This window comes from Kryptolebias marmoratus, linkage group LG18, assembly GCF_001649575.2.
Source record: "Kryptolebias marmoratus isolate JLee-2015 linkage group LG18, ASM164957v2, whole genome shotgun sequence".
NCBI classification, from domain to species: Eukaryota; Metazoa; Chordata; class Actinopteri; order Cyprinodontiformes; family Rivulidae; genus Kryptolebias; species Kryptolebias marmoratus.
The window spans coordinates 17,864,453-17,886,725 of NC_051447.1; the positions used below are offsets into that span (position 1 = coordinate 17,864,453).

Consider the following 22,273-nt stretch of genomic DNA (forward strand, 5'->3'; position numbering starts at 1 on the left):
ACACTAATACATTCGTCGTAGCCTACGTTATGAAATATTTACATGAATCATTGATACAATTATGATAGAAGAAAATATATCACGATAGACACTTTTCTATTGTCCCCACGATATGTATCGTTATATCGCCCAGCACTGGCTGCAATTATGCGACTCTTTCTGAATGTTTTGTCATTTTTCCAGAAACGCCTGCACCACGGCGAGTACGAAATTTACCACCAAATGTGAACAGAGGCGTCAGAGCCGACGGCTTGCAGTGAAATCATCTGAAACAAAATTCTAACAAGTCTGTAGGGCCTGGCGGTGTGTGTGTGTGTGTGTCGTACCGTCAGAGTCTCCGCTCATGGTGAAGTCCAGCATGGCGTGGCTGAACTTGTCCTCGGCCTGCTGCTTCAGCTGCTGACTCAAACTCTCCAAGGCGGCTTTGTCCTGAGAAACACAAACAGTTCACAGTTGCAGCCCAGTCACTCGCTGAGTCACGCTCCGGGAAAAAAACATGAATGAATCGGAACAAACTCCGTCTTACGGGCAAACATTTATAGGTTTGTAAATATTTATCGCCTCCTGCAGAAGGTGAAAGGGGCGACGATGTCTGTTTCTTATTAGCGACAAAAGTAATCATCAATAATAGATTAAATTTGATGACTTAGACTCCTACTTTTATCAGCAAAAGAGAATTTTTGTTCGATAATCTAATACAAAAAGCATTTCCTTTAATTCTTTTATTCCTTCATGTTTCTAACTGATTTCAGACATTAAATAAAGTAGTTTAAACCTGATCTGTTCACGACAAAATACAAAAAAGGATGGACTAAAAAAAATAATAAATGTTTGTTTTTCCGTGTGAAAGAATGTTGATTTTAGTCCGATTCGGGTGTTTACCGTTGTGTGTGTGTGAGCGAGCAGCGACTCCTGGCAGCCACCTGCGAGAGCGGAGAGTGGCGGCTCGATGCATTAAAGCGAGGGGGGGGGGAGCGCGGAGCCGACGAGAGCGGGGCCACGCCGCACGGCCCCCTGGGTATTTATTACAACCAATAAAAGGCTGATTTACTGAGCATTTACATGCCTAATGCAAGCAGCCGGCACACTCTGCGCTGGAGCTCCACCGCGAACACACACACACACACCGCTGCACCGGCGCCAACATTTTACAGTTTAATTACACGATTAGGAGCAAAACACTGCCGTCTTCTAAAACAACCTTCCAAAAAGTGTCCTCCTCCATTTGCATGTGACCCTGGCGAGCTGGGTGGCAGCATGGAGGGGGGGACGGAATGATAATGAAGTGCATTTTCTGTTTTTACTCCAATAGAGTTTAATTGTTAGAGATAATTTTCCCCCCACAGATAGAAACGAATCGGCAGCGCTGGGAGTGGAAGAATAAAAGCAGCTCTAAATGTTTTCTTTGTAAACCCGCCTCAAAAGTGTTTTATTTTTTTAATTTATCGCGCTTTTTAGATGTGCGTTAAAACGTTCAAAGGGCTGGAGTTTGTCGTTCTGTATGGAAATCAGACATATTTTAGGAGTTTTTGCTCTAATGAAAGCCTCATTCAGGACTCGTTCCAGCACAAAATGTCCGTCACACTTTCAGATTTTAAGATTAAAATATGTGCTTTCAGATGGCTTTGTGCTGCGCGCGCGCGTGTGTGTGTGTGTGTGTGTGTGTGAAGCTGCAGACTGAGTGGATGACAGCCTAGTCTGACATTAAGCCCCGGTACAGTACATGAGAAAAGTGGATTGAATGGCTGACACTGGAGCCAAGACACAAAGTAGTGACAAAATTAATCCTCTGAGTGTGCCAGAGATGACACTGTTGTACCCGAGCGCAGAGGAGCTCGCCGGCGTCACAGAAAGACGAGAAAAGGCCCCGGAAACGGGAGTCAGAACCCCAGCGTCAAGGTTTTTTGTTTTTAAATTTCACCTCTTTTAAAAGAAATAATGCAACTAAAAACTACAAAACATTAAACCTCTGTTTATCCTAATAACAGCATAAAATACTTATTTGTAAAAGACAAACTTCACTTTTTTAACTCTTTTAAATTAACACTAAAATCATAAATGTCCGATTAAAATTCAGAGTTCTTGAATTTATTGCAGTTGAAAGAAATTGATCTTAATCTCGTTCTCTAACAGACGCATAAAAAGCATCAGAATTTAACCTAAATGTGAGCAGTAGCTGCTGTCTAAATTGTGTTAAATAAAAGATAAAAACAGGAGAATAAATGTGTGTGTGTGTGTGTGTGTGTGAACCAGCTGACTCTAAACGTGTTTAACAAATAACCACAATTTAGCGACGCTGCCGAGGAGCTGGCGCCGTCACTTCACATTACCATCTCCTTGACGCTCCGCTCTGCCACACACACACACACACACCGTCACACACACGCAGAGCCCCGCAGTGTGCCTTTCAGACACACTCATTACCTCCGAGATGCCTCCGGTTTTACCTTATCTGGCCCCGTTTAGCTTCAACACATTTCAGCGAGGGCATTGTGCGCCGATTTACCTCCTACATGGTGCGGCAGCGATGGCATATGGCAAGACAAATTATTCCACGCTGACAATGAGGCGCTGCGGCTCGGGATGACTTCGGAGACTCGGGTGGATTTGTGCATTTAGCTCTCGGAAATCACAGGTTAAGATAAAACGCACTAATTTGTGAGGAGCTCTGTATAACTGAGTGGAGTCAAATTGTTTTACCAGAGGCAGGATTTTATTTGCTGGCTTGTATTTATCTTAAAGAGGTTAGAATAATACGACAGGGTATTACAGCCACTCAGGAGAAAAAAGTTCTCCTTTATTTATATACATATATATTACAGAATAAATCGTCCTTTAAGACTTCAGCCAAAAGAAGTGAACTTGACAGTATTTGTTCCTTTTATTATTATTATTATATTCTAGGATTATGGGTTTACTTTTTTAACTGTGCTAACTGAAGAAGTCTGAGGGGCTGTTTGTTCGTCCCGCTGCAAGAAAAACTCACAGGACTTGTTTCAATCCTTCAAAATAAGAGCCCAAAACACACTGACTTTTAAATACTCTCTAAGTTCCAAAGTTTTACTCCGTTTATGTGTTTCAGACTCTTAATTTTATCTCTTTAATTAAAACAAAGCGTGTTGTTTTGTGGTTAATCCAGTAAAAGTGCACCAATAACCCTCAGATGAAATATTTGTTTAAAAAATGGAACAAATACAGGCGAGTTCTGAAGTCTTAAGACTTTCTGTTGATAATATTTCAACAAAACACCAAACTTTCTCTCCTCAGTGGTCCGATACACCATCCTACAATAAAGATGAATAAAAAGGGGCCTAATTATCATATAATCAGTATGTTTTCAGGTTTTTGGAAAGCCAGATTCAGGCGATCGGAGGGCCGTCTACTTTTTAGATCAGGTGTTAATGTAAGGATTTAACTTCCTCCTAACTGTTTGGATTAGTGGGACTGCACAGAGAGGAAGAAACAAACATTTACATATCAAACAATTAAGAAAATGTAAAAATAAAAGGCAAGTGTTGACATATTATGGTGCAGGAAAGTTAAATCAATCAGCTAAATAACTGAATGAGTAAAACAGCAATAATTAAGAATATCTAGCTGCTCTTCTCAGGAACTAAGAAACAAACTCAGTTCTTAATTTGCAAGATTCATGTTTATGTTAAGATTTATAGCTTGGTGTTTGAAATAAAAACAGAAGTGCTGCATTGCCCTCCTTCCTTTTCGTTGTTTCGTTGTGTCAAAAGAAGCGTACCTTGTCCGAGCGGCCGTTGTTCAGGCTGAGGTTGCTGACGGAGGCCAGCTTGGCGTCGAGGGCCTGCTGCTCCCCCTTCAGCTGCTCCTTCATGTGCCGGGCCTCGGCGAAGGCCTTGCTCACCGCCTCGTGGTCGTTCAGGTAGGCCGTCGAGGAGAGCGACGACAGCAAGTCTGCTGAGACGCAGACGAGCGGCAGGGATGGAGGAAAGGCCAGGTTAGTACTTAATCTGTGAACATTTCACCTCTCACACTTCGGCTTGTGTTTCATAAATCTACTTCTGAACCATGAGGTAAAAACATGAACATGCAGTCTATAACAGGAGGTTTTTGCAGCTTTTGACCACTTAGCTGCCAAACTGGGGACGAGTCAGAGGTTCATCCATCACCTCTGCACCTGCTGTCAGCTTCAACCCCGTCCCCTAAACTCCTTAAAATAAACCTTTATGTCCTGCTAACCAACCATCTAACTCTGTGTAGATGAGAGGTAGCGTGCAAGGCCATCCCCATCAGCCGGGTCGGTTCTTAACAAAGAGCCGCTGCCGCTTTATGAGGCCTTCATCTGCGTTAATCCGCACCGCTAATGCCATCTCAGGCCAGATTACCAGCCTTAGATTGGTAATGACAGAGCTGTGAACTCTTTCAGAAGTCATAACCAGAAAATCTGGATGTTAGTCGGGTTATAAAATAAAAAAAGAAGTGAGGTTGGGGGTTGGAAGAGAGAGAGTGATCGAATCGGGCAGGAGTCAATTTTAATCTGCTGTCAAAAAAAAAAAAAGACGGGGGGGGTCTCGCCAACACATGATTGTATGTTTGCTTAAATCGACAGCTATGACAACTGCGGGGTTTTGCTCGTCCTCTTGCCGTGCTCGTGCAAGTTTTTTCTTTTTTTTTTATTGGGGCAGAGAGCTCGGAGGACAAAGACGGATGTGTGATCGTGGTAGAAGTTACCGGCGCTGACAGCCCTTCAGTTTGGGTTCAGACGAGTAGATGGACGGATGGGAGAAACGTGTGAGGGGAAACATGCCCCAAGGTGGATAGGTGTCATATGAAAGAAGAGGATGTACTGCCTGCTACATATTCAGATTCAAATCTGGTAATTACTACAGCTTAATTTATGACCAAAGTCTTAAAAGGCACCCGTTGCAGAGTTCACTTCAGTCGTTTTCCAGATGTATTAAAAAAACAAACCTGAAATGTGGGTACACGCTTAACATAAACAAAGCGTTCAGCTGAATTCGCCAAAAAGCACGTGGAAGCTTGAGTCACACGACTGACCTACATTAGGCTGGCTGGAATAAATACGGGGAAATCGAACGAGCGAGAAGATCTGAGCTCATTTCCTCAGATGGTTTGCTTCGTTTTGGTCAGGCGTGAAAGCTCGTCCCAACTCTGGGAAACCAAAGAGAGCTGGATTGTGCGGCTCAATCCAGGGTTTTCTTCTTCCTTCGTGGTCGGTGCTGATTTCGGACTTCTTCCAGGCCGTTTGGTCAGTTTTCAAAAGTGTGAGGTGAAGTTTGTCGGTACTCCCTGCCCAACAAACGGCTTTGGCACGCCTGATTTGAGTGACTGAGTGATTAACGGGCTTCTGCAGAACTTGAAGACCTGCTGAGAAACAACCAAAACATGCAGGACGGTGTTCCTCGAGGACCGGAGTTGGGAATCGATGCTCCGGACCATCCTGGTGTGAAAGAACCCCGAGCCCATTCAGGTCCTATATGTCGTGGTTTAGTTTATTCTATTGTATTTACTTTATTTCTAACCAACTTGTAACACATTCTAGTCAACCTTATTGTTTTTACACATGCTATAAAAATTTAATTGACATTTTTTTGACTTATTTTCAGTCACTTTAGCTGTTTTTCTAAGTAAACAAATGCACATAATTGGCATCTGGCAACAAATTTTGCCAACACCTTTTTATTTTTATGTTATGGACACATTAATCAACGATGTGAGAAGGTTTTGGACCGGTCTTTGTGACTTTTCGACGAGGAGAGCGCCGCTTTTTGCATTTTCATTCCATCTATTTTGATTTCTGCTCAAATAAAGTTGAAAAATAAACAAACCAAAAAAAAAAAAACCCCTGTTTTATAATCTGCACCATAAACCCCCCACAAATACACAAGACTCTAAATCAAATCAACCACCTCTGGACCCGATTCCAATTTGTCTGCCCCCACAATCCACTCTGAACTTGTAACATGAATCCTAATACGACGGGAATCTGTAATACCGAGTGACCGGCTAAAACTCAGCGGCAACAGATGGAGCTATCAGGGATCTCTCACACAAATCATTCAGCGGGAGAGAGGGGGGTGAGGAGGGGGTGAGGAGGGGCAGATCACACACTAACTTAAAACACTGTAATCCATTTTTCCGAACAAAAAACATCTGGGACCGAAAATCCACTAATCTGATATTAAATCCGCCGATTTGTTGAAAAACAGTGAGATTAGCCAGGAAGTCGGGGAGGAAAAAAAAAAAGCCTATTGCATACGAGGAGGAGGAGGTGGGATTGTTGTGTGTGTCGGAGTGTGTTGGAGTGTGTGCGCTGTCATTGTGTCATTAATGCCGAGCGTTTTGCGCTGTCCTGGCTCATGTAAGAGGCTTGTCTAATCTCATTGGTGATACCTCCTGTCTGTCATGCACTCCTCTCTTTATTATTCCCCCGCTTCATTGCTCCAAAAAAAAAAAAAAAAAAAAGTGCTAATCCTCATCTCTCTCCCCTCTTTCCTTCTTATCCTCACTCCTATGTGTCTGTCTCTTTCAGTCACTAATAAACACATAACAATAACGCAGCCCGCGGGCGAATAGCTGCACGAAGAGGGGGCAAAAAAACAAACAAACACTAATTATAGCCCCTTACATATGTGTAATATTTGAACTATCAGTGTTGCATGAAAAATAGATTAGGAGTACAAAATGGTGATTCATTTATGTCACATTTTCTGTATGTGTGCATATGGCCGGGGACGATTATGGAACTGGCACGAGCAACAATAGTTCCACTGTGGAGGAAGCGCTATTCGTGTCAAAGCCACGAACCAACAGAAATATTAATGTTTTCCTTCAGCACGCTAATTGTTATTATAGGAACAATCTGCAAATATTTTATTGTGTGTTTCACATACAGTTTAAATGCATTCAAAGAAACTAATAAACACAAAACTGGTTGGTTCTGCTGTTCAGTAATAGTGCATTTACACAATTCGATTTCAGGAAAGGTTGCAATTAGATATGCACGAATTTTGCCAGCATCTGATATGTAAATATTTTTAACTTTTTTTTGCAGACCGGCTGCCGACGCCAAAAGAAAGATAATCAAGTCTGTTCGTTAGAGGAACCGAGTGTTTATAGGCTTATTACAGCAGACAAAACTTTAAAAAGGAAGAAATAAATCCTTGTTTTACATTTTAAACATGCCATATTTATTTTTGAATTTACTTTTTTTAGGCAGAACGTGTCCAGCTCTAAAAATCCTGGATCATTTTCTCCCATATCTGCGTCCTGAAGCCTTTACTAATGATAGTACTTCACCAGTACAAGTCATTTTTCCAAATGACCGCTCGGCTTTTAAAGCTACTCACTGCAAAGTATGAAGGTTATCCTGAATTATATCAAATGGTCCAGTTTGGAAGAGTTTCCTCTGGTAGATTACCAAATATATCAGTGTGCAACTCTTAAAATGCAGGTACACACTCAGTGTAAACAAAGCATTTGGCTGAATCTGCTGAAAACCACATAGAAGCTTGAGTCTTGTGATTAAACTATTAGGCTTACTATTAGTAAATTTAACCTATTTTCTCTCACTTCAGCTCTTTCTGCAGGTGAACAAACAGTCACAAATGTTTCATTTAAAAACGCTTCAACGGTGATATAAGAAAAAATATCTGTTTTTTAACTTTCATGACTTTTAAATGAGTCCCCCTTTTAAACAAACCTGTTTAATTTTCATTATATTTACCAGCTGAAGTTATTTTATGTCCCCTAACAACGGTTTAGACTTTTGGATGAATTTTTTGCACAATTTCTTGACACCTTTTGGGTCAATACGCAGGTGTCTTATTGGTAGGTGTCTTCCTCAAAGAAAAAGGCAAGGGAAGGCAGATCTGTGCCGTCAAAATGGAAATAATTTGGGGTGGCCATTTGGTCTGGACAGCTATGTGCAACTTTAAGACCATAAATGAGCACAACATGAATTACTACCCAATGTGGAGCTGTGAGGTGCCTAAAATCCCAAGGTTTGCTACCTAAATCCGCTTACCTATTGAGCTGACTCGGGTCGGTGGTCCTCCGATGCTTGAGGGCACGGCGCTGTGCTTCATGGAGGCGGCGGGGCCCAGCTTGGTGGCAGCAGCAGCAGCGGGAACCTGTGGGGAAGTTGGGGGGGAGTTGGGTGACTTGCTCTCGGATGCCTTAGGCTTGGCCGACAGGTTCAGTGGCTGTGCACCCTCACTGTCCTGCAAAAACCAAAACAGCACAGTTTCGCCTGCTGTGACCACCGTAGGAATTTGGAGGCGGGGGGAGGAGGACACCCTCGCGTCTCCCCTGACCGGGACCGCGTGCTAATTAAACGGAAGCCCATGCACAGCAATCTGAGGCAAGCCTGGCGGGATGACAAGGTGACAGGGTGCATGCCACTGCCCGTCTTCGAAGAACAACGGCACATCGAACACTTCGGGTGGAAAAAACACTCACATTCACATGCAAAACAACCGACCTCCTTTAACAGCAAAGCCACTCTCCAAACACTCATGCACATGCACACTCCACATGAACATGCAATATATCGCTGCTCATGGACTTTTCAAACAGCAACCAAACGCATGATTTATTCTGAAAACTGCAGAGAATGCCATCTTCAGACTGTCTCTGTAGGTGTGAGTTTCCAGACGAGCTGCAACTTCTCGGTGTATCAAACGGCAAACAACAGACAGCTTTGGGTCCATTAGAAACAAGGCAACTCCGTAAGTGTGTGGAATGAACCGTAGGGTACCACTTTCAGCCTAAAACACAACCTCAAATACTCACAACAACTGCAAACAATCAATATGATTCCTGAAGGAGCTGGTTTTTTATCTTCCAACTCCTTATTGTCCAGAAAACTTAACCCCAATCTAACCCCAATTCTGAAACAATTAGGACTGTGTGGAAAATGTAAATTTAAAAAAAGGAATTTACCCATATTTTATTCACAATGAAACATAGTAAACATACCAAACCTTTAACCTAAGAAATTGTACCATTTATTATTTTTTTTGCATGTTTTCCTTGTTCCTCTGCTCCAACACACCTGGTTTGAATCAATGGGTGATTAACAGGCTTCTGCAGAACATGAAGAGGTGATTTAATCATGAATCAGGTGTGTTGGAGCAGAGGAACAAGGAAAACATGCAGGATGGTGGCCCTCGAGGACCAGGATTGCCCACCCTTGGTTTAGGACCTAAAGAAAGCAGTTGCTGGAGGTTTTTCAGGGAATGTTGTCTCATTCTGATGGGGAATTTTAGCAGTTCAACAGTCCTAGGTTGTCTTTCCTTTGCTGGATTTTCCCCCCATGATTCACTAAATGTTTCCACTTGGTGAGAGGTCTAAAGCATGTTTCTACTACAAAGCCATGGGAACAGATGATGATCTAAAAACCTGTAGATACTCTCCTGCATTAATGAAGCCTTTCCAGATGTGTAAGCTGCCCCTGCCAGAGGCACTAATGCACCCCCATACCATCAGAGAGGCAGGCTGGATGGTTTGGACCCGTCTGGCCTCAGAACAGTTCTCCTGTTTGGTCCAGAGTAGACACATCTGTTCACATCTGGCTGCTTCTTTGCCTGATAGAGCTTTAAGCTGCATTTTTCGCCCTAAGATCGAATTTAGACTTTCAGCCTTGACCTTTGACCTCAGAGATTTCTCCATATTCTTCAACTCTTTCGATCATATAATTAACTATAGCCAATCTAAAACGATCTTTTTACACCCAGTTCTCTTACCGACCTGTTGCCAATTAACTGAATTAGTTGCAAATTGCTCCTCCAGTTGTTTCTTATTTATACCACTTACTTTTACAGCCTTCTGTTCCCCCCCCCTCCCAAATGGTACAAGTAAAGATATTGTGTTTATGATGTTCCATTGTGAAAACCTCTGGATTCTGTTAATTATATTTTCCGCAACATCCCAGCTCTTTCGGATTCGGGGATGCAGACGCACGTTCTCGTGTCAGCACAGCGACCTTTAAGTAAATCGCCATGTGGACCACCGCACACACCGTCATGGCAACATCACCCCTGCTGATGACCTAATCCAATCAGGGCTAACCCGAGAGGGTCACGTGACAGGAGGGGAGGAATTAGATCAGAGGGGGGAGCAGATGTACACAAACCACTCGGTGTAATTAAAACTCCGCAATTAAAAGCCAGACGCAACGTGGGGCAAAAGGACAATGTTGCAGGCAGTTAAAAGATGCTCAACAATAGTGTTAAAGTTTTGCTTCGGAGACGCAGTTTGCTGGTTAAGTTCTATTTGTTATTCAGCTTAATTAAGGACAACTTGAAGCATCGCTACTGTGGCTGTATTTTAGCTAAATTTAAACCTAATAACATGATAGAATAGAGACATTATTTGTCTTTATTTTCTGGTCATTAGTCTAATTGCTGCTTAGGCGGTATAGTAACCGGCATATAGTGGGATTCAAAAGGAGAGAAAGTATTGTGTGTGTGTGTGTGGTATATTCACTCATTAAGGCCGACTTTCCCTGATTCCCACTCCCTGAGTCGCACTAAGCCTTACGAGCCCCTCACAACTCAATTAAGCCCTTCCAATTAAGCCCCCCACATGTGTACGAGCCCGTGCGCGCGTGCAACGAGGCCTAACCGGATTGTCCTTCATTAAGGGGGTCTTTCTTAATCGACGGAGGACCCCCAAAGATGCCTTCAGCAAGACAATGGGCCGAAGAAGAAGAGGAGAGAAAAGGAGAAAACTGAGCGGGATCTTCTCAATCCTGACCCATATTATGGTGGGCTTTGGCTGCGAACGCGTTTGAATATTTATTACAAATAGATAATGCCTCTGCCTCTTGTACAGTGGATTGGAAGGGGGGGGGGTGTTCCTCTTTGCGCCAAACCAAATCCTGTGGTGGGAAGGTGGCCAACCTGCATTATGCCAGTGTGGAGGAATTAGTTTAGAGAGTGGAGCTGTGACGCTTGGACAGACTTGTTTATGTGTGTGTGTCATTGCGAGACATTGTTCAACAAGCTCTAAATCTTGTGTGTGTGTCTCTGTGTGTGTGTGAGGGGAGTCTAAAGCCTCTGAAAAGCTTGGAATCTTGAATTAATACAATTGCTTTTGTGTCTCTCTTGGCTGATGAAACAGTCTCCAGCTTTGAGACGGAAAACATGCAGAGTGACAGCGAGAGCCAGAGGGACACGGAGAGATGGAGAGGAAGCAGAAGGGGAGAGATAATGTCTGTGTGTGTGTGTGTGTGGGCTGCATTTCACTTCTGTGGACATGTGCGAGTGACATCAGCGTTCTGCATCTTATCGTGGAAGCTGACGGTTCAATTAGAACGACAAGCGTGCGCGCCGCGGCGGTTTGTTCCCGTCGGGTCAGTGTGGAGGTGTGCTGCGCTCCGGTGACCACGATAAAACCCTTAAATCTTCCTTCATCTGGTGCTTCCTCCTTTTCATCCTTTCAGCTATACGTGACTGTTCAGATATCGATTATGTTATCGTAATAAACTTCATAAATAGGCCAGATATGACACTGTCATGTGACACACATCGGTAGTTTTGTTGTTCGTCCTAATTTTTACCTGCAACCAAAAAGGCTGTTTTGTGTGTCTGCACTGTTAGCAAAATATCTCATGAACCTCTGAGAAACTAATCCCCATATTATTATATTATATATATATATATTATATATTCTACCCAAGATCTTTGTTTAAAATTTCAATTTCGATAAAACAATGCCTTCTCTGTTCGCAAAATATCTCCTGTACCGGTGGACAAATTTCAGGAAATAATCATTGCATGGACATCTACAGCTGTTTGTTTAGGAGTTAAAACGATTCAAGATGGCCACCACAGCTAACTAATCTTAAACTCAAAAAACAGCCACAAGTCAGTCAATTTTGTAGCTATCGAGCTAAGATTCGGTGTGGTAGTAGCTGAGCATCATCTCCAACATATACTTTAAGCACTACAAACTGACAAGTTGGCATCGACACTGTTAGCGAAATATCTGATGAACCGCTGGACAGATCTTAATAAAACCACAGCTTATCAACGTTAGCCAACTCAGGAGTGGCTACAGATCAGTCAGCTTAACGGATTTTGCGTTAAAATTCAAGATGGTGGTCGCTGAGAGTCATCCCCAACATGTGAGAACATTGTGGAAGATCTTTGCTTAAAGCTTTGACATTAATGGTTATAGTCGAGTCTTTGTTTTTTTTAACAAATGTTAGGATTTTAGTGCAAGTCTCTAAAAGGAAACCTGTACAGCTCATTAACATCAACCCTATACAAGATGGCCGCCATAGCTAATTGACTTCTTTAGCCAACGCTGCTACTTATTACAGAAACAAACATTTAGCTTCCTGCACCTCCTGAAATGTTGAGATGTAACTAATAAATGTGTTTAATCTGATTCATGTAGGGGAAATGAGTTAAGAGAACTCAACTTTGTTTTTCCTGTTGATGTTAATTCTGGTCTTAAATAAAAAATAAAATAAATAAAAATCGTTTTGTGTGAACGGGGCGCGGCAGAAGAAGTTCGCTTAAGGGCGCACGATCTGAAAATCTCATCAGCACCTGCCGTAAACGTCTGTCCCTATTTATATACTTCGTGTTAAAGTCTGAACTGGAAATTAAAAGAAATAAAACACGGCGTGTGTGTGTGTGTGGACTGACAGCAGTTTGCTGCTCGCATATGATTACCATCCAGATGTTGAAAACGAAGGTTTTGCTCAACATTCAGCTGTTTTGATCTAAAAAGACACAATCGGGGTCCTAAACAGAGTTCAGATCTTTTAAAGTGAAGCAATAATTATCTTACCTGCTATAGATAGCTCTTTAAACCGCCTCAGTTTGGAGAAATAATTTCATTCTCACCGGATTGATGAGCTAACGGCTAGTCCAAAGTGGATTACTGTCGTCTTAAAACAGCTCCAGTCTCACCACGATCAATTTGAGATAACAAGATTATTTATGTTGGATTTTGTTATTTGAAAGCACTAATAACTGGATCATTAAGTAGCTGACGCAGCCTGGGGCCACTTCCTGCAGGTTGAACTTTTCTAAAACAGTGTTAACATGAACTGTTAGCTCGTCGGTACATTAAAAATTCAACTATTAGAAATATATCGCTTTACTTTATATTTTATATTTAGTTGTAACAGAAGCAAGATGGTGTTTTATCTTAGTTGCCCGGCGGACGTAGGAGTGAAGGAAATGATGTGGTCTAAAAACATTATTCCTGCCTAAATATAAATTCTTTTTGCCGCCTGCTGCTGTTTTTCCCTGAGTTCATGCGTCCGTTTCCAAAATAACTTCAAGTCAACGTGATTCAAGATGGCTGCCACAGCCAACGCGAAAGTCTCTAACTCAGTAGATTTTACAGATACTGATTTAAAATTTACCCTGGTAGCAGCCGAGAAGGATTCCCGTCTACAGCTGAGGTTTTACGTAACGTTATCCTCAAAGTTTGACCAAAAGGGCTTCCTTTAAGGGATGCTAGGCCTTTTAATGTCACAATAAAGTGATTAAATTGTGCTAAACTGATTGGTTGGACTTCCTGCGTGAAAAGCAGGAGGAGCTCCATCCGGTGCAGAGATTTGACGTCTGTTGTACGAGTCTGTATGCATGCCTGCATCTGGAGATCCACTCTTGCATTTAAGAAAGCTGTAAGTCGTCTGCAGTGATTTAAGCACGTGTGTGTGTGTGTGTTCTGGTGTCTTGTTCTGTAACCGGTGTGTGTGATCGTGTCTCACCCGAGGGTAAAGCACTTAAGCTGTGTGCGCCTGAGTCCAAACAGCTGTGAGCAGAGCCAGGCACTGGGTTTCTAAATGACTGGAGACCTGAGATGGAGCCCACATGGGGAGCGCAACACTGAAATATACATGTCACTTGACCGAGGAGAGTTGGAGGAACGTCTGTGGTCAGTCTGAACGAAAGATTATCTTCAGAGTTTTCGTGGACGTCAACAACTCTGTGGTCAATCTGCCATTTCAGCTTCGTGGGGACTGTCGGGGTCCACGTTGGTCCACTCCCCAGTCCGTCACTCCTGCTGGACAGGGAAGGCCATTACGCCCCCCCCTCCTCCTTCCACCACAGGCCACGGCACTAACCTGTCAGCCCAACTCCATATATATGGAAATAAGACGTGTGACAGCGGGGTATGATGGTTACTGAGTGTGATGGAGGCACGAGGAGGAGCTGACAGACAAGGTTACAGGGGGGGACGAGCTCAGGGGTCAACTATAAGTTTTAGATTGTCTGAAACAAAAGGGAGGGATGGAAGGGAACGAGGAGAGAGGAAAAATAAAGAAGAGGGGAAAATGAAACGGAAAAGGGAAATTGGAAACAAAGTTTTGGATGGAAAAGTAGTAAAAAGCGAGTGAGGGACGGAGTGAAAGACATGGGGTGTTCGTACGTCGGTGTGGGAGGCAGGTATTCATAGAATTCCACCTGGATGGACACGAGACGTCCTCTCATCACCCCTATCGAGCAGGAAAAACGACAGAAACGCCCCGCTAAAACCGGACAGCAGCTGGAGTTCTGTTTGATTTCCACAAGGTGACCGTGGATTCTTGACTCGTTTGATTGGAGGAGAAAGAAATGAGATGTTGATGCAGAACTCGAGCCCATGCATATTTAAAACATTCACTTGGACACTCAGTAACTCGGCTACAAATGAGCCTTTTTTGAGCACATGAACATGCACGGACACCGGCCCTCGGTGCGTTTTCCTGATTCCTTACCTTGTTCTTGTTCGGCGGTGGGGGGCTGCGGCCCTTGTCGCTCTGTGGATGTGTGTTGGGGGGGGAGTGTGCGCCCAGGTTGGCCTGGGGTGGGAGGCTGCCACCGTGCTGCTTGGCCCCCGGGGAAACCTGCATGGCCGCCAGCTGAGCTGCGTACAACTGCTGCTAGGTCAGAGGGACGGGGACAAGAAGAAAAGGATGACATGAATAAATGAATACATGAGAGTGGACAAAAAAAACGAAGAAGGCAGCTGAAAAGCTCTGGAAGAAAAGGCCATTAGTGGCCCGTCCTCTTATTTGTGTGACAGAGGAACATTTCCACTGTCAGTCCCCCCCCCTCACCCCATGGAAGACGCACTAACAGCCTCTCTGACAGGCCCAGAGATGGCCCTGTCCCCTCCAGGTGCATCGTGGGAGAAAGGCAAACATTCCGGCTATCGAGGTCACGCCGGAGAGCCCGGCTCTGGCTCAATATGGGGGGGAAAAAAAAGGAATTTGCGAAGCTACACGCCAGCTGGGATACACCAGCGACGTCTTGTCTTTGTTTTTGTTGTTTTTTTAATTCCAGAGCAGTGACAATGGCACAGAAAAGCTGTAAAATAGTCCAAAACAAAAAAGAAAACAGCTCTCCTCTTCATGTTATTTATGTATTTAATTAGTTTCCAATGAAATTAAAGCATTATGGTGCAAGCTGCTGTGCTGTGAATATACCCTGGTGTATTTACGCAAAACCATTGTATCACACTAAACAGTCTCTGGCTGCAACACACACCATAATACTCGCAACTTGGAAGGGGCTTCAGTGTTCCTAAACACTTCTGTCTCTTTCAAAATTATCCTGCAAAGCTCAATTACTTTCATGTCCGCTAATACGAATCTCCGAGACGCCGAATTGTTTTTCCCTCTTCTGAGGAGCGACAGAATGGCCGCTTCAGTGAGAAACTAACTGATGTTGTTGTTTTGAATAGTTATAATTATTATTTATTTCTGGAGGAATAATTTTCTGGATGAGGACCATTTCTTTTTTTTTTTTCTTTTTTGAGTTTAACTTCTGTCCTTCTGTTGGAGTTTGGCTGCCGGCCACCGGCGTCAAACAAAGGCTGGTTTATGCAAATGGACAAGGAAGGAGATGCTGTCACTGTTATTTCTCTCTCCGTCTTGCTCTCTTGTCTATTTGTACCTCGCTCTATCTCCCTCGACAGCCACGTTACCTCCTGCTCTCCTCTGCCGTCCTAAATAAAGACGTTAATTTCTTTTTGTACCAAAAATAAGAGGAAAATGAGACAAAACTGGCAGCAAAGACTCGCACAAAAGCGCACTTTTGGGAAGAATCTCCGCCTGAGTGTCAGTCAGATGTGGGAATAATATTCACTCCAGTTTGTTTGTCACAGCTCTGCCTATTCCCATTTTTAATTTCTTTAAAAAACAGACACCTATCATTCCAAATAATGAATTGTTTTTACACCAAAGAGTTAAAATACTTCATGAACCACTGGATGAATTTTATTATAACTTTCAGGAAGTAAGCATGGGCTGCACGTCTGCAACTGATTACGTTTTTGAGTCACAAAATGGTTATAATTCAGTCAATTCTGCAGATGTTGAGCTAAAATTTGGTCTGGAAGTAGCTGAGAGTCTTCCACAACACATACTCTGAGAGTGACTTTTTGCAAAAGTGCATGAGATTGTGCCTAACATTTTCAGCGTTGAAACAAAATGGTTACAGCGCCGTCATTTCTCAGCACGAGATAGTCGTTTAAAACTGTGGCGTGGAAGATGACGGGCGATATGCATTCCTTTAAGGGCCGCTAGGCCTTTAATTGAGTTGAAATAGGATGCAGGGTAGATTTTAGATTTATAAAGTCCCAAAATGTGAAGAGGAGGTGGAGGAGTGGGGGGTGGAGATGCAGCCGAGCGTGAACTCCCCTTTCCACAAGCCAACCTCCCCCCAGCAAGTCCACCACAGGCAGTGTGTGTGTGTGTGTGTGTGTGTGTGTGTGTGTGTGTGCTGCCATATTCGGACCACTAGTTCAAAGGCCTCTTTATTTGCGGACTGAATTGAGTTCCATTACAAGGCCAGCTCGCGTCACTCAAAGCTGCTCAATGGGCCGGCCAGAAATCTCACACACACACACACACACACACACGGTACAGAGGGCAGCGGCACTGCGGAGCGCGCCCAGAGCATCGCCACGACGACATGCATGTCAACAAACAGGAAGTGACAGCGCAAAGCCCCCTGGGGTGGCTGGAGGAGCAAACACACACTGGCACCGACCGACACACACACACACACACAATGCTGGATGAGAGTAAAGAATTTGAAATGTCACTCAGTGAGTGTGTGTGTGCGGGCATCCATTAAGACCTGCTTCTCACTCTTTCTGTCCCTAATCCCCTAAAGTGAGGCCGGCAACATGGAGTGGTCAGTGAGTGTGAGACGTCCTCTCTGACACATCTGTGTGTGTGTGTGTGTGTGTAAGCATGTGCTCTATCGATCGAAGGTGAAAAGGCGATGTGAGATTATTGGCGATCTCGTAGTCGAGACTGAGTGTGATTGTTTAGTATTAGTACTATCGACACCCTGTGTGTGTGTGTGTGTGGGCTCATTGAAAAACAATAAGCTGCATGTGTCTAGTGTTTTGCTGTTTGTGTGTGTGTGTGTCTTGGTCAATAATCTGCAGCTTAAGTCAGATTTAAAACTCCCCTGATCATTGTTGTCTGAGTTCGTGGCGCTCCAGAGCGATCCGGGAGCTATTGTTTACACCGACACAAGTATGGATTTGAAAGGATTGCCCCCCCTGACACATTCTGTTTTTCCACATGTGAGATATTCTGCTGCGTGAAGAACGAGGAAAACAAACGTGCAGACTGATTACGAGTTATCGCACATTTACAACTTTCTGACCGTCCTCTTTTTTTTGCTTTCGGACCTTTGCACTCGACGGAAACAGATAAAACGAACTCGACCTCCCAAAAAAGTTGTGGTTACGTTTTTTAACAACGCACAGGTACCGCTTTACAAAAAGTACTTATTAATGCTTTATTTGTGAGGTTGTAAACACCTTACAAAGCATTTATAAATCAGTTATAAAACCCTGTTTATACACTGAAGCAGGCAAAAATCAAACCCTGCACTTTTATCTGAGTAAATGAATTATTTTTCTTATTTTTTGTGTTTGTTACTCAGCTTTTTACTTATGTTTACTTGTTTATATATTATTATTGCTTAACTGTTTCCAGCCTAATTAACGACTGCTTTATTAACTATTTATCACTCATTTATAAGTACCCTTATTGTAAAGTGGAACAAGAAAGCGGATGTTTTCACTGCTCATTCTAAACGTGAAGTTTCATCAGAATATGAAGACAGGAACTAATTAAAGGCCCAGAAATCCTTGAGGAAATGCATGTCACCCGCTGATATTCATGCCAGAGATTCATGCTAAAATCGTCTCATCAGAAATGGAGTTTCAGTCGAGTTATGTGGGAGCAAACCACGCTCAGACTGCGTGTCGACGATGACTCTCCGCTCCTACCACGCCACATTTTGGCTCAATATCTGTGAAACTGACTGAGTTTTCATCAGGGTTGAATCGGGTTTGGTTCCAAAAGTTAATTGGTTACAGATAAACATTCAGTGATTACTTCCTGAGACTTCCTCAGAAAGAGATATTTTGGTAACAGACACACACAGACATGGGGAAAAGGAAGAATTGGTGGTGGGAGATAACAATGAAGCAAATTTTCCATGTTCGTGAGGCAGGATTAGCATAAACATGGCCACCTATCTCTGCTGCCCATTGATTTTCCATTGATCCCTGCAAAAAAAAAAAAAAACTTCCAAGAATCCATTTACACCTTGGAGCAGATACCACCACTGAAGGATTCACACATCTAAAAAAAAAAACTGCTTCGCTGTTATCCTTCCCTCCACGTTTCAGATAAGGTTTTTGTTGAGAAACGAGCCACTCCATTGATTTCCCCGTTCCTTCCTCTTTTTTTCCCCCTCCTCCTCCTCTTTTACCCGCCCATCCGTTGTTCGTCCATCTATGTCTCCGGTGTACAGTGCGATAATCCAGGACAATATGTTCCAACATCTGCCTCTCCATATGATGCCTGACCCACGCTGTTGAACCTCTTTATAACACATGCATCCACACTTTTCTCCTCCATCCCTCCCTCTCTTTCCTTTTATCCTTTTAACTCATCATCCACTGGAACTTCTGCCTTTCCATCTTTATTATCAAGCTCCATCTCCTTCTCGCTTTTCAGGCCGAGTGGATTTTTCTCTTCGCGTTTGAGCTCACTGCGTGTCTTTCTTGGTGCGTTTGTGCGATGTGGATGATACTGTATCAGTGATATCAAGGGTCAATAGGGAGCCAGATTAACATGCTCTAATGCACAATGTCACACTCATCCATCAGATTAAGGCGCTAAATGCCAACCTTGGACACTCCAAAGCCTCCATTGCTTTAAAAACCTTCTGGAGAGGATTCTGTTAAGCCACCATTGACTAGAAGAGCTACTCTGCAGATTTCTATGGAGGGAGTTAGAAAAGAAAATGACAGAAAGAGCTTTAAATCACGAAGATTAATACATTTTTCTGCGAACTGCACTTATCGTTGTGCTTTTGAGAGATTTTCTCTTCTTTCATTCCCGTGTATTCACTTGTCGTATATTGTAAGCAGGTCAAAACGCCATGATTCTGTGCGTGATTTTTATGTTTTTTTTTCGCTCTGATCTGCAGTAAAGCGGTAGAGGACGAGGGTACGTTTTGCAAAATGCATTATGCCATAAGTGGTGATTTCTTGTTTCTTTTTCTGTCCCCACTAACTGAAACCGAGACGTGGAGGCAAAATTTCCACCCTGTGTTCCACAAAACAGTTCTCCGATTCTGGCTGCAAAAACGAACCGCTACCGAAGCCACCTCTGCTCTGAGCTGGGCCACGTCGCACAACAACGAAGCTCGCTGTGGAACCAAAGAAGGCATGGAGCACTACACGTGAACTCTACACCACGCGTCCTTTAAGAGATCGTGACACTGCAATGACAGAACATGGAGAACACAGACCAGAGCTTGAAGACCCCCCCACTATCATTAAAGTCTGCTGAATGGTAACATTTTGCATTTTTTGTCATGTTACAATGGCGGCGGAGAAAGTTTCTCTGAATGAAACCACACCAAACCATTACTTAATTACTTAACTGTTTTTTCTTTTGTGTGTATTCTTACACCCCTACTACACATGAACTTTACTTTGGACATATCTTATTCTAAATCCCACATCCAGCTAGTTGCACCAACCATCTGTCATCGCCACATCGTTATAGGTTAGAACGACCTGAGCCACGATGCCGTTCTATCCTTTAACGCAGGGGTGTCAAACTCTGTAACACAAAGGGGCCAGCCAAGGGCCAATCCGGATCAATATTTATTAAAAAAAATACATAAATTAACCTTGGTTTTAGATGTAATATGTCAAACTGTTCATATAGAAATATCAAATACCTTTCCGGTTACATTTCATAAAGAAATTAGAGCAAAAAAACTGATCAAACTTTAAAAGACACATCATTAGCGTTCATTTTTTTATGGCTTCTTATGAATTTTTCTCCATTAAAACAGCAAAAACTCAAATCCGTTCATACATTTACAAACATTTAACTTTGAAACAAGAAGAAAATACAGAAAAAGGCGTAAATACATTAAAGCAAATTCGCTGTTGGTTTGATGCACGTTAACTCAAAGTCAGATACCTGATATTGTTTCTTGGCTGCAACAAGAGATCAATCGGTCCTGTTCGATGTTCTCTGTTGCTCCTTCTACGTCAAAATCAAAGATCACTGAGAAATTAAAACTTGTTTTCTTGGCTTCAAAGTAACCGTCGCAGGTAGACTTCCCTAAACAAAACAAGAAGCGACAGAGACTTGATCTGTCGCAGACCGCAGGGCTGAATCTAATAATATTTAAATGTTATCTTGGGGGCCAGATGAAATGTTTCCAATGGCCGGAGCTGGCCCGCGGGCCTTGAGTTTGACGCTTGTGCTTTAACGCATCAACTGTTACGACTAAGACGACCTCCCCTGGTGGCTCAAAGGTGAAGCAGCAGCAGGTTGATTCCAATCCCCTCATGCAACCTCAGTCCTTGCATAAATCACAGGAATGAGACAAAAATAAAAGCAGCAAGGCATTCATATCGTCAGTTGTCCATGGCAACCATCTTCAGCTGCGTTGACTCCAAACGGTAATCAGTTGTAGACGTGCATCCAATGGTTACTTTGAGTTTAGTTAAAATCCATCCAGTGGTTAAAGAGATATTTTCCTAACAAATAAATAAACAGGAACACACACATGCCCCTTTTCCACTGGTTCTGGAACGCCTCCTTGTGTTGGTGGGGCAGGGGCTCCAAAGCCACACCTCCAGACTTCGGAAGCGCTATGGACAACGTTGGCCCTGTGTTGTTGCTGTTTTTTTAAACTTATGGGGATTCTCCTGAGACTTCAGGAAGAGAGGCGCAGTGGAAGAAATGCTCTGGATGCCGCCATTGTTGCGCGGAGTAGGACAGCTGTTATCCGCCGGAGATTTCAGGCTTTACAGCACCTTCAGCTGGGGGACAGACGGCAGAAACGTTGCAGGGTAAGCTAACGCTGTTGTTTATATTCCTACCTTCGCTCTTTATGCTTGCATCTGGCCACACCCACGACCAATGAGTGAACAGGAGCTAAGCTTGCGTCACCCACCCAGCTGGCCCGACTCCGAAGCAGGGACCAAAGAAGCAGGGACCGGCCTTGAAAAAATGCCGGTGGAAACACGTGCAAAGCAAGCTGAGTAGAGTGGAGCCGGGACCTTTAGAGCCGGTGGAAAAGGGGTAATTGTATGACCTTTCAATGGTTAGCTGGTACTATACATTAGGGGTCTTGCACCACACACTTGTATTATTGTGTTGTTTTTTCCTGCTCATGTATCTTTAAGGTATCGTTTTATTTAATGGTATGGATCAAATTGGTCACAAACCAGATATGCACAACCCTAGATTGTATTCTACTTATATTTTAAAACCCTATAACAAAAAGTTTGGTTTGTATAATTTTAAAGTTCTTAAACTGCTATCAGTATACAGCATTATTTGCATTAAAGCAAAGTTTTGGAGCTTAACTGCATATCTGAGAGATGCAGGTAAATACAGGATCCACAATGCATTGAATCGATGGTTTATAAAAAAAATCTAACAGCGAAGTTCATTAAAGAATTCCAAGCATGGCAACGAAAAGATGAAGAGACAGCTGGGAATGACTGACTGCAACAGATGTAGAGCTTGTGCTTTGTATCTTTTAACATCTCTAACACAATTTCAGTTCTATGGGGGGCTTATTTATTTATTTATTTTGCAGAATTGATGAGGCAAACGTCAAAATCTTGAAGGGGCTTCCTGTTATTCTCACATTCCAAGTTTAGGATTTAAGGCGTGTTATTTGAGGAGGGAAAAACCGTCTCCATCGCAAGTTTAGTAGCACTTGATTGCTTTTTATCCATGTCTTCTTCCTTATAT

At 43.1% G+C, this 22,273-nt stretch overlaps 1 protein-coding gene across 18 annotated transcripts in view; it reads right to left on the reverse strand.

Moving 5' to 3' along the window:
* The window catches only part of sox5 (SRY-box transcription factor 5), a 291,505-nt gene that overhangs the window by 5,709 nt on the left and 263,523 nt on the right, over window positions 1–22,273 (reverse strand). For 5 of the 18 annotated variants that reach the window (XM_037981187.1, XM_037981185.1, XM_037981183.1 and 2 more), the window contains 4 exons: window positions 14,720–14,884; window positions 8,018–8,213; window positions 3,752–3,927; window positions 327–429 (listed from right to left, as the gene is read on the reverse strand). In XM_037981187.1, coding sequence (XP_037837115.1) covers window positions 327–429; window positions 3,752–3,927; window positions 8,018–8,213; window positions 14,720–14,884 — 640 coding nt within the window. The remainder of the gene's footprint in view (window positions 1–326; window positions 430–3,751; window positions 3,928–8,017; window positions 8,214–14,719; window positions 14,885–22,273) is intronic. The other 13 variants (XM_037981190.1, XM_025008999.2, XM_037981192.1 and 10 more) reach the window with 6 other exon arrangements.